We start from the raw sequence: 13,898 nt of genomic DNA on the forward strand, positions 1-13,898 counted from the left end.
GTCTAAAGGAGCCATAGATGTAGATTTTGAAGCTGAAAAAGGTAGTTTATGTGCTTTCCCATATTGACATGATCCACAAAAAGAAATAGTATTACTACCTGAAACTGGTAATTTAAAGTGTGATATAACTAAAGATGTAGTAGCGCTAGAAGGATGTCCAAGTCGTGAATGCCAAATTTGAGCCGGAGATCTAATACCAATAAATGCTTGTTTATTAGAACATGTTGAAAACGAACTTTCAGTAGGTTCAACGCAATAAAGTCCGTCCTTGAGTAATCCCTTAAGAAGCACTATCTTCGTATCTCGGTCTTTAATAAGACAAATATTTGGGTGGAATTCAAAAAATACGTTATTATCTGATGAAAATCTCGCGACACTCATCAAATTTTTAGTAATATTCGGAACGTGTAAGATATTACATAAGTAGAGAGATTTTTGTTGATTTAAAATTTTAGTCGTACCAATATTATAAATATTCAGAGGCATACCGTTTCCGACTTTGATAGTTTGAGTACCTGTATAAGGAGCATGTACATGTAGATTATTAAGATCGGAAGTAATATGGTCGGTAGCACCTGAATCTGGACACCAAGTGGGATCTACAATAGTAGACGATGTAACTAACATTGTCGTAGGATTTGTAGAAGGATTAAAACGAGGGCACTCAAGAGCACTATGTCCTTGTACATTACATATTTGACAAGATGGATTATAAAAACAACTTTCGGAGCGATGACCAATTTTATGACAAAAATTACATTGCGGACGATTATTGTCTCGGTTCTGTCTTTGGTTCTTTCCGCCTCCATGCCTATAAATATAAGCAACATTCGCCGAAACGTTTGAGCGCGAAATATTTTCATAATGGAATTTTCTTTTCTTGAATATGAGTCGTTGTTCATAATTTAGAAGTATGTCTGTCATCTCATTAAACAATAGATCTTGTCCGGAAGTTAGAGCACATATCATCGGCTCGAACTCGTCTCCAAGCCCGTTGAGTAGAGTTAGTTGCAGATCTTGATCAGATACATATTGTCCGGCAGCAATAAGTGCATCTGATAGGTTTTTGATGTGTTGAATGAAGTTAAGAAGAGAATCACTACCTTTGTGTGCGTTTAGGAGTTGACTCCGTAACTCAAATAGTCGGCTCTTTGATTGAGAAACATAGATTTTCTCTAAGGTTTTCCAAAGTTCTTGTGCCGAAGATGATTTTGAGACTTGTTGACGAATCTCGTCGGTCAATGTTGAAAAGAGCCATGCAAGTACCCTTTGATCTTGGATACGCCATTGTTTAAACTTTGGATTCTTGATTTGAATTGCATTATTTTGACCATCTGTTTCTTGAAGAAATTTGGGAGGAGTTTCAAGATTTCCTTCTACTATATCCATAAAATCATAACCTATCATGATTGGAGTAACTTGTGATTTCCAATAGATATAATTATATTTATCAAGCTTTACGCTTCCAGATATTATTGGTAGAACTGAGGAGTGATATTGTTCTTCCATTGAAATCGTTTTCGGGAGTTTTCCCTTATACGCTCTGATACCAAGTTAAATTTCTTGAATTGATAAAATAAACAAGAACTATTTGATTGAGTTCTTGAAGAGAAAGATTGAAATAATATTATTGATTGAATGAATAATCTTTACAATAGTTTATCTATTTATAATAGTAATAGAGAAATAACTAAATTGAGAAAATATAGGATTTGGTTATTATATTTAGCCTAATTAATAGGAGATAAAATATAGGAATTGGTTATTATATTTAGCCTAATTAATAGGAGATAAATAAATAATTTCTCTTATTTATTTAATACTTTATCATGGATAAGCATAATGACCAAAATCTTGGTCATAGAGCTTTTCTTGATCATGACTATAATCATGATCCATTTTTTAGTCATAGATAAGGATGGTCTTACAAACAAGATTTTTCTAAAAAAAACCTAATTTTATTCCCAAATAACAACACTCTAAAATGAGGTAGATAGTTTAACCATATATATTTGACACATTTTAAAGCTTAAAAAATATATTTTTATTTTAAAAGTAATCTAGTGTAAAAACTAAACTATCTAAAGGCCTCATTTTGTTAAAATTGCAAGTTCAGCCTGAAATAGCAAAGTATGAAAACTGAGACCCAAATCATGCAAGTTACTCAAGGTTATCTGAAATAACTATTTTTACATATATATATATAAATTTATGCAAAATTTTAATAATAATTAACTTATCTTTCTTCAATTTTCCACTTGGAAAAAAATGGTTCATTCACATTGGTTAGCCAAACATAGAGAGGAATTTCATACCATCTATAGTTTCAAACAAATAACCTAAAAGAGTCAAAATAACTGCCACCACCACCACCACTTTCAAGTGTTTTGGAACCTTTCAATTCCTCATAAAAAATATTTTTTTAACTAAACCAATATCAACCACCCCTATTAGCTACATTCATTTTCCAAATGCCTTACAAGCAAATTCTTTGCCAATGCTAACCAAATTTGTTCCTCTAAGATGATGATGTTTCAACAAACGCGGTCCCTTTCTTCGAAGTTTCTTGTTGTCTTATGTGTTTTCACTCTCGATACCTTATTAGTATCGACAGCTCCAATATCCGTCATTGATTTTCCTCTTCTCAGACAAAAGATCAAATCTAAGCATGATATTACCGTTGATATAAATGGAGGTGGCGAATTCACATCAGTTCAGAAAGCGGTTGATTCTATTCCTGCCGGGAATACTGAATGGTACACCATCAACGTTAAAAAGGGGGTTTATAAGTAGGTGGTTGATCGAAAAAATTGTTAGAGAATAAATTTTGATCGTTTCGTTTTATTTTTTCATATATTTTTCGAATAATGATATCGACAGAGAAACTGTTCATATACCAACCAACAAACCTTATATATTCATGAGAGGAAATGGTAAAGGAAGAACACATATTGTCTCTTCTCAAAGCTCTAGCAATAATTTCCAATCTGCCACCTTCATTGTTGAAGCTCCAAATTTTGTAGCTTTTGGAATGAGCTTTAAGGTATATAACCAATTTTTATTGTTTTTTGAGAATCAAAATTATATAAATATAGGATAAAATTCAATGTTACATCTATTGTACATTCAAACATTACTAATCAAAATTTCTTTAGTACTAGTGATCAAACCAAAATTAAATGTTACATCTATTTTTTTTCTTTTTCGCAGAACAACGCCCCAACAGGGCTTGCGTTCACGTCACAAAACCAGTCGGTGGCTGTCATTGCCGCAGGCGATAAGGCTGCATTTTATCATTGTGGGTTTTTTAGTAACCATAATACTCTATTCGATTACAAAGGCAGGCATTATTACGATAGTTGCTACATTCAAGGCTCCATCGATTTCATCTTTGGACGTGGTCAATCAATATACCACGTGAGTTTTTTTACTATATTTTTGATAAGAATTAAAAAAAACTTGAATATGTGACAAATTAACCGAGTTGTCGATAATGGGCAGGATTGTGAATTGTTTGTGATAATAGATAGAAGAGTGGAGGTTCTTGGATCAATAACTGCTCAAAGTAGAGAAAATGCAGATGGGACGAGTGGATTTATATTTGATGGAGGAAAAGTATATGGAATAGGTGAAGTGTATTTGGGTAGACCTAAAGGAGCATATTCTAGGGTTCTTTTTGCAAATACTTATATTTCAAGGACTATTACTCCACAAGGATGGACTACATGGAGATATGAAGGCCCTACCGAGTAAGTTTTTTTTGAAAAAAAAAATGATCATGAATGTTTGAACTCACAACATTGTTGTTCACAGAAATCTATTTCAAGCCGAATACAAATGTCATGGACCGGGAGCGAACATTTCGAGTAGGGCTGCGTGGTCGAAACAACTTACCGATGCGGAGGCTAATCTTTTGACCTCCATAGATTTCATCAATGGAAAGGATTGGCTACCGGCCTGGCTGTGAAAGCATAAATAGGAGTAGAAGATGTTCGTTCAACAAGAAAACCCTAGATAAAGATTTTGGTAAATAACAATTTTATAGAGTAGTTCTAGTAGTATTTAATTTTAGACTAAACACAATTACTATTTAGTAAGCCAATCACTAGTGAAAAGTTGTTGCTGTTAAATTCAATTATTTTAATTTAAGAATGGTCTATATATTATACATATACATGTATATGTCACAAGTTGTTATTTGATGTAACTTAATTATACTATTCACACACAAAAGAGATTGACAATATGTTCCCATGATGAACTAATTAATTTAATGGTAAAAATTGTTCTTTATACTAACTAGGTTATTCTTGGACGATGCATGTATCTGGGATATACGATGTTTTAAAATCTGAACCGCGCGTAATATTGATTTATTGTAAATTTGAACATTAACCTTGTTTCACAATTGAGGCTTACAATCTCAATCAATACATGTTAGAAGAAAAATTCAAAATTGTATGAAAATATATATGCATTTGGAATACCAGTTTACAAAATCTCAATTAAGATGCTCTCTTTCCAAACAACATAACTGAATCAAGTTTGGCTAGCTATTAAGGATTGAATTTAAGTTGAAGTGAAAGATCATGCATGAATGACGCTAACTTCATAAATAAATAAATAAATTGAACTAAGTCATTCTAACACAAAATTATAGTGACTAAACCTCCCTTTCATTTTAAACATGTTTTAAAAAACTTTTCACAAAGCATGCTTGTTGGTGATCACTGTGAGTACTACATTCATATTTATAGATTCATTCTTGAGAAAAGAAAGCAATTAATTAAGTTAAAATCATACATGATTAAGTCTTTTAATAGTGACAAACGTTAAACAATTCACTAGTTGGAATAGCATTGTTGCAGGCTTTTAATAGGAAATTAAGTTTTGACCTTTAGAACACAAGAATGTAATCAAAATAATTTTCCCAAAGTTTAGAATTCACTAACCTTGAAATGGAAGGAGTATTAGAGTTACCCTTTTGTTTAAGTTATGATGAAGCTAATTCATAACCTTCCAAATGTAAAATTGGACAATTGCTTTATATGAATTTGGATAAAGAAAAATAATAACCTCTAGAAGGATCTTAAAGATTGTTAATGCTTCTTTTTGTTGGGTTTGTTTTACTAAAATTTGTTTTAAATTAAATTAATCACCTCTCTTAAAGGTAGGGCTGAGCAAATGAGTAAAACCAATCCGTTTTGTCCGATCCGTATTAAATTCAAACTAAATTTATCCAATCCGTAATCCAAACCATTTTACTAATTAATACGGATCGGATACGAATTGGATTGAAATGGTTTGGATAATCCAAACTAAAAAATATTTATATATATCAACTTAAAATTAGTCAACAATTTTTTTTTTAAATCGATTTTTTTTATTATAATTAAATTTAAATTTTAAAAAAAATAAAAAAATATAATTATAAAAAAATACCATTGTCAAAGTGATGATAAGTAAAATATATATTATATTGAGATAAAATTTTATTTAAAGAAAAATAAATTAAAAAATATATTTTTATCTAGATAGTCTGAATAATTTGGATAATCATAATTCAATCCGATCTCAATCCAATCCGAAATATCCAATCCGAATTAGTATTTAGAATTCAGATTGGATTGGATTTCGGATTAATCCACCCAATGCTCACCACTACTTAAAGGATCTTACAGATCTTTAATTAATGTTTCTTAGTTGGGTTTGATTTTTTTTATTGTTTTAAAAATCACTTTAATTAAATAATTCTAACTTTAACTAAATTTTACATGTTTATTATTTTAAAATGTAAGAAAAAAAATAAAATCATATAATAAAAAAATATTTCTTACTCAGACACTTAAGAGCTTGTTTGATGTTCACTATAAAAAAAAAGTTTACTCAAATTAAATTAACTTTTGCATTTGCAACATGATTTGCACTAAAAACATCCTTTACAACATTTTCAAGATAACTTTGTAATAAATGAATGGAAATAAGTTTGTTGCAATTTTGCATCTTTCTATATAATCTTTGTTATTATTTGAGTTTTTATAATGTCGAGAAATTAATGTAATTATTCTATCATGGTCGGTATTTCAATTTAAGGTATAATTTTAAGGGATATCAGTGAGTTGGTTACTATTTGAATTTTTAATTGATTAAAAAGTTATATATATATATATATATATATATATATATATATATATATATATATATATATATATATATATATATATATATATATATATATATATATATATATATATATATATATATATATATATATATATTTATTTTATTTCAAAAAGATAGCATTGACCTCACATTTTCATGGTTTCTTTATATTAAATACTCATATATATATTATTTAAAATTCAAATTTTATAAAATTTATGGTTTCTTTATATTAAATATTCAAATTTATATATTTTTTTATTTAAAATTCGAATTTTATAAAATTAAATTAAAATATTTTAATAATTTGATTGATTATTTAATTAATTAAATAATGAAAAAGGAAATCAATTTGTGAGTTTATAATTAAAAGAACAAGAAACTAGTTCTTAGAGCTTGTTTGATCTTGGGTTTTTAATCTTTTTTTGAATTTTATCTATTTTTTTTACAACTCCTATATTTATCACATCATTATAATTTTAACAATTAAATTATTAATTTTATTAACTAAAATACTAAAATGACTTTATCTTTACAAAATTTAAATTTAAATTTTTAAATAAAAAATATTATACTAACTCAACAAATAAAAAACCCAAATAATTTACTTTTTCACAAAACAAGATTTTTTTTTTTACATTTTTTTTTATAAAAATCCCTAAACAATCCTAAAAAAAACAATGTGGGACAAGCCTTAGAGTTAAAATAGAAAATTTGAATAAAATAGTTTGATTTTAAATTTAAATCTAGAAAAAATAATATATAATATTTTTAACTTTTCAAAAAATAAATAAATTAAAACCATTTAAATGAATAAAAAATTAGTTAAATTTCTAATAAAAAATGATAAAAAATAAAAAAAGTAGTTAAAGATTCCCCAAAAGAAGAAGAACCCCATAATAGTCATGGTCTAGATTTCATCGGTAAACATGAAATCCCGTTCCCGATTCTTTCTCACCATCAACAAATTCCCTCCACCATCTTCTTTAATCATTCTTTCTTACTTCAATTCGCCATTTGCCTTATCAATTTCATTTCATGTAATCCATAAAAAAGAGGATCGATCTCTCTTGCAGAAACAACAATGGAAATCTCTCATTCTTCATCAACAAACCCAATCATCTTCTTTTCCATTCTCATTCTCCTCTTCATCAACTGTTCAGCTCGTCACCACCAAACCTCCGATCATGAACATTCCGGCGAACTCAAAACTACATCCAACTTCCAACTCCCAAATATCAATCCAGGAATCACCAAAATCTGTCATGATACTGATTACTTCGACGTTTGCGTTTCCTCAATCGCTCCTTTACTAAAAGGTCGTGAAGGAACTAGCGATATCCCATCTGTCTTACAAATCGCAATCCAAGCCGCAACTGATAAAACAAAAGACGCACTTGCTGAACTCGAACGCATTGCTTCTGATTCAGGAAGCTCAAAACAATTGAAATCAACTTTGAATGATTGCAGGGACAGTTATAATGATGCACTTGAAAATTTTCAGTCTGCGTTGGACGCACTTCCATCTCGCGATGTTGGGACGATGAACAGCATGTTGAGTGCTTGCGTTACGGATTTTGGCGATTGCGATGATTTCCTTGATGGATTTGAAGTTTCACTTCCGGATATTAATCGAAAACTTACTCAGATGACTAGCAATTGTCTTGCTATTTCTTCACTCCTTAACTGATCCATGCAGATTGCATGCAGATCGCAAACGCAAACTCTCGTTCTTTACCCTTATGCAATTTTATTTTATGAATTTGTAATATAAAAAGGAATCAAAAAATAAATAATATAACAAGTACATCTCTAAAGAAAAAAAAAATATACTTTCTTAACACAAGCTTGATTTCTAAACTTGTGACCTGTCTCATTGTTATTATTGGATACTCATAAAGTTGTATTTGTAGAATTTTATTTTATTTTAAATTGTTTTATTGTGAAACATGTTATTATATATAAGCAATTATTCTGTTTGTTATATACAATTTCAAATTTATCTATCTTCAATAAAGAACAAATTTTCCATGCACAATAATTATTTGATTCAAATGTTATATTAAGTTGATTTATTTTGTTACTAGATGAGGAATTGATCATTTTTTATACAGTTTTATTAATGTAAGTTGGGTGACTTTTATTTATTTATTTTTGGTATTGTGATTGTTACTACATACATGTTCTCAAATTATCTATTAGAAGGTAAATATTGTACACTTCTATTTTGTGTATAATTTATTTTTGTTCTAGCTATTTGAAGAAATTTTACTTTATAACCATGATAAGTATATTAATCTAAAATAAAATAACAAGAGAAATTTTGTATGAAGTTAAAAAGGGATAATTTGTAGTTTCTTTTATAATTTTTTTTTAATTTTCAAATTATTGATTAAAGTGTCTAGTGTATAATTTTGTTATTTATACAATTAAAAAGTCTAGATTGCTTATTAAATTTAAATTTTAACACTTTCGGATCTAACTGTTGTCTAAAATTTAATTAATATATTTTTAATTTTTTTTTAAACATAACTAATATAAAATATTTATAAAATAATTAAGGAGTTAAATATTTAAAAATTGATCTTTAAATATATAATATGTATTATTTTTGTATATATATATATATATATATATATATATATATTATATAATAATAAGTAGTTTTAATTAAACTCTTTACAAGAACATTTATTAACTATATATATATATTTATTATTTATATATATTGTACAAATGTAGATTGGAAGATATTTTTATAAATGTAGGGATTAGTTTGTCAAATATTATTATATTAGTTTAAAATATTATTATAAGAATAATGACCGGTAGAAAAACACTCAAACAACAACTCTCAGCCACCCCCACTTAGCAATTCTCCACCTGGCAGTGATGTGAAAAAAATAATTCATGTGATTTTTGTTTAGAATAATCAATAATGCAAGTGGAACCTATATATATTAGAATAGGAGGTCAATAGAGAACATGTGACAAAATGATAAATCGATAATTTTTTAAAATAATGATAATATTAGTAATACAAGTACTCATAAGATGCCTAAAATAAATTAGTATCGGCATTAGTTCCCAAATTATTTAGGTCCATATGATATGAAAACTGTCCTTCTTTTTATAATTTTATCTTCATTTTTATAATTAGGAAATAATTATTATATATAAGCTACACCAAAAATGTTTTTAGAACTAATGAACGTTGTTAGGCTTACTAAACCGAAAGTTGGTTGCTAAATAATTTGTTTTTGTGTTTTTCTTGATAATAATGTATAATGGATTTTAACTAACCAAATTAATTTATTATAGAAACATCGTACCAATCTTACTGTCACAAGAATATCATGAAACGACCAATCTATCCAGCATTAATTATATGCCAAATAATATCACGTGGCGAGGAGTCTACGATAGAACTAGTAATAGGTCCAAGTTCGAACATTTTCGACCTCTTTGAATATTATTCGTAGGGAAAAATTGATAATTTTACATAGATTCAAGAATTAATATACAAATTGAACAATTATAATAATAATCTTTTATCCTCCTTATTGACAATTATCATCGTCAACAACCTTAGATGCTTGACAACAATCAATATTGGTTGTTACATAATTTGGATGATCAGAGTATATTATTTCCAAATGAGGTAATTATTCATTTTTCTTCAAAATGGTATGTATTGAAGGATAAAACTATTTGATTAGTCCATATATTTTTGATAATAGATTAAAAAAGTAATATAAATTATGACTATAGTAATAATAAATTACACTCAAAATAAAACATTAAACAGAAACGTAGATCTAGATATCTTTAGAAATATTATTGCATTTATTTGGATCTTTTGATACAATTTTTTTTTTCTTCCTTTTTCCAAGGTCATTTTATACGAGGTTGAATTTGATAGGTGAGTGCAAGAAGATATTGGATTTTGTGAACAATCGATAATAGATGATATGATCGTATTGAATTTTTGTATATTTGCTAGAACATTCTTTAGAGGTAAGGAATGCATATTATTAATTTTGTTACTTATAAATAGAGATTAATTATTAACAATGTTTATATTTACTTAGATGGAGACGCTTTCTTGAAATTAAATCGGTTAGGGTTAACTTTCCACATAAGCTAAACTAAAAGTACTTAACAATCCAACTAATAATCAATCTTTTACCCAACTAGGGTTTTTCAAGTAAGCTAAAAGTACTTGACAATCTAGATTTTGACCCGGCTAGAGTTGAATTTTGACATAAGCTAAAAGTTGTGTAGAGGTAAAAAGACAAACCAGACAAGCCTCGCATGGACTTATATTTCTTGGCGTCTTTGGTATATTATTATGGCTTGGCTTTTGCCCGAGAGCCATGTTATGCTAAGTCTTCTCAACATAGGCTTATGGACGATGTGTCTTGTTCAATAATAAGACTCATCTCACTTTGGAACCGTTTAACGAGTTGCTCTTGCTAAATCGAGTTCTTCTCGACGTAGACTTTTGGACGACATATCTTGTTCAAAGATGAGACTCATCTTACTTTGAATCTATTTAATGTCTTGCTCTTACTAAGTCGAGTTCTTCTCGACGTAGAGTTTTGGGAAAGGGCGTGTTCCGTCCAAAGATGAGACATGTCTCGATTGGGAACACGTTTAACATATTTCCATTCACTCAACGTGAAAATTTTGAAACTCGTTTGAACTCTAACTCATCGACCTTCCTACGTCTTTGAAACTCGGTCTTACGGTCTAGTCATCCCTTGACCGTGACGGATCGCCTCTCGCACTCTCAAACTCACTCACTCACTCTTAACGGTCTAACCTTGGAGGAGATTTGTAGACACTCGTTTTTATTCTTTCAAATTTATATTTTTAAATAAATCTGGAACCTACCAAATAATTTTTGTTTAAAAGTATAAAATTACTTTTGGAGCAAGAATATTGCATCTATCTTGCAAATAAAATAAATAATAGTTTTATAAATATGTTGAATTTTAAATGATTTAATTTATTATTAAAAGTGTTATTCCATTTTATATGCTGAAATAAATAAGCAAATAAATAAGATAAATAAAATTAATAAATATTTATTTTGATTTATTTGTTTTTTTTGCAGGAATTAAAGGAAGATAATGAGAGAAAAAATGGGAGATTATTTACCCAAAAAAACCCTAAATGACCAGGGTTCGTAAATGACCGAAAAAAAAAAAGTTTTTTTCTTTTCATTTTGTGTGCGTAAGGTTGTTTGAGAGTTTCTTACCTGTTTAAGAAGCTTATAGCATTTTAGATGAACTACCAAGAAGTTTAAGTCACTTCTATTTTTCAAAAAAATAGATGAAATAACCTAACAGACTTGGGAGTGCTGGGAACCAACTCCAGCTGCGCCATTAGGACCTCTGAACACAATAGAACGGATGTTTGACCAGCAGACATGCAGTTTGATTTTGCAATTAATTATGTGGTCTATTGCCTGTAATGAAATCCAAAGATGATAAGTAGATGCACAAAGAAGAACATTTCATTGCACTTGACAACATAAACAAATGGTGCCAGCAAACAACAAAGTAAACTTCTTTTAACTAAATGAGAAAAAAAGATGTCAAATACGCCACTCTTTTTCATAAATACTTTCAACAATAAGTGTTGGAGAATTTCTCACACCAATGTAGTAATTTCTCACTCCTTTTTCTATAATTCGCGTATTAACAACTCTCTCTGGATCAAACTTTGTCAGAAGATCTTTTGTAATCTAATAGAATTAAGTTAACAAGTGATTGCGATTTAGAAAAAAAACATATACATAACAGGTGGACCTGGTCAGTGGCGAATCCAATCTGCACCAAAAACTGCTCTTTAAGTGGCTCAAAGTTTGAAAATATATAACTAAATAACAAGACAAAAGAAAAAGCAGATGGATTGAAACTTTTGAATGATTTCCCCAAGGACAGAAGGAAATTCGGTGGACTGAAACTTTAATTGAGAACAAGGTTGACGTTTGAATGATAACCTAAAGTTAAACATTTTGTCCTTGATTGGGTTGGATTGAAACTTTTGTATACACAAATGAAGTTTTTATGTATATTTTGATTTTGAAAATGAGAACATCTCATTCAATTATTGTAAATGAAAAAAAAATCATTTTTAATACAAATCAATAAATAAATTTCTTTTCATTGAAATCAACAAGAACAAGAAAATAATTATAAGAATTAAAAAATTAACAGATAAGGTCACAGAAAAGTCTTATGAACAATATTTTTTATCATTGATTATCCCACTGTGCTAAGTGACTGGAATTAGTACCAAATGGACCAGAAATATAAATGTATTAAATTATCATCTTTGATGATTTAGAAGATTTGAAAACTTACATTCAACAAGAAGATATCCCTTGCTAAGAGTTGGACGCTCATAAGGAGCAACATGAAAGCTAGAAAATGTCCATCATCACAAGTACCAATAGTGATGACCAAAATGAACGAAATTAAAATCAAATCAGCATAACTCCAATAATAAACTAACAATATACATGAAACGACAACAGATGCAGGGAAAGTCATACATACACTTCTTTAGAAATAATTGCAAGCTCGCCTGGCTTAACACCCTGCTTAGAGAACTCTCTAGCAGCATAACCCTACATTAATAATACAATATTACATACACTTTTCAGTCATATGAAGCCAAAATAACCCCACACGCACACACAGAACTTACGGGATGATATTTTTCTAAAAACTTTATACTGTGAAGCCAATATAGAATCAAGATGTTTGCGCTACCAACCGAAATACAGTAAAAATAGCACATATAAATATATTAGATCAATACTTCACAAGGTTGGACACAAAATTCAGAAGAAATCAAGATGATTATTTCACAAAATTATGATCATGAAGATCCTTGAGAATGGAAGCGATATAGTATATGATAGCACCTGAGCATAACATAATTCAGGTATTGATGAAAGTAAAATCCAAACTATCCAGAATAATAAAATAACGAAGGATCTAATTGGTAAGAATACAATCGATTCAGTATCTTCGTCATACATCAAACTTCTATTAGAGTACGATAAATTGTTTATGTAAATACATTTGTTTAACCAAAGGTTGTGATTCATCTACCACACCATCTCAGCTGACAATAGAACATGACCATTTCCATAAAGAACATTAGTTAAAACAATGTGAATTGATCGATTCTTCAGCAACAAATAAAATTTCAAAGGGTGTGAAGGATTCTCCTGATTATGCAAAATGCTAATGACTCTATGAGGATCCAAGCTTATCCTCTCAGCTTTGAGTTCATGATTTAACAGTAAAAACCAATCCTTCCGGGAGAGAATCCGAGAAATATAATCATTGTCGACCGACAAATTTAAGCTAGTTTTAAACGGATAGACCAGTAGAGACTTACCTTTAAGCCTCTCCCCGATTTGCATTGAATTTGAATGCCCTCTCATATCCATTCACAGTCTCTGCCAAAAGATGTGCAGAAGACTGATGCTTCAAAACGGTTCTAACAGACACTAATCTATAACGAAACTACAGAAATTGCACTATAATTCAAATCATGATAAAAAATCATATATGAAAGGAAAGAAATCACTTTTCAGTTTCAAGTTTTGCAATTTTCCAGTAGATCATTATTATGACATAACCTTTGACAAAGTAGTAGTAGTAGTGTTCCATATCTGAAGACTGATCAAATGTATCTTTAAATATGATCTT

At 29.0% G+C, this 13,898-nt stretch overlaps 2 protein-coding genes across 2 annotated transcripts; both read left to right on the top strand.

The window, feature by feature from the left end:
- Nucleotides 1–2,508: 2,508 nt before the first annotated feature.
- On the top strand, nucleotides 2,509–4,003 carry LOC124936630 (probable pectinesterase 67). Its single transcript, XM_047477144.1, has 5 exons — nucleotides 2,509–2,789; nucleotides 2,881–3,043; nucleotides 3,211–3,417; nucleotides 3,502–3,749; nucleotides 3,814–4,003. The coding sequence occupies exons 1-5, from the start codon at nucleotides 2,524–2,526 to the stop codon at nucleotides 3,965–3,967; spliced, it is 1,038 nt and encodes a 345-aa protein (XP_047333100.1). The 5' UTR covers nucleotides 2,509–2,523; the 3' UTR covers nucleotides 3,968–4,003.
- A 3,243-nt stretch (nucleotides 4,004–7,246) lies between these two features.
- On the top strand, nucleotides 7,247–7,852 carry LOC124934936. Its single transcript, XM_047475424.1, has one exon. It carries the CDS (start codon nucleotides 7,247–7,249, stop codon nucleotides 7,850–7,852), a length of 606 nt encoding a protein of 201 aa, XP_047331380.1.
- Nucleotides 7,853–13,898: the final 6,046 nt, after the last annotated feature.

This window comes from Impatiens glandulifera, chromosome 4, assembly GCF_907164915.1.
Source record: "Impatiens glandulifera chromosome 4, dImpGla2.1, whole genome shotgun sequence".
Taxonomy (NCBI): Eukaryota; Viridiplantae; Streptophyta; class Magnoliopsida; order Ericales; family Balsaminaceae; genus Impatiens; species Impatiens glandulifera.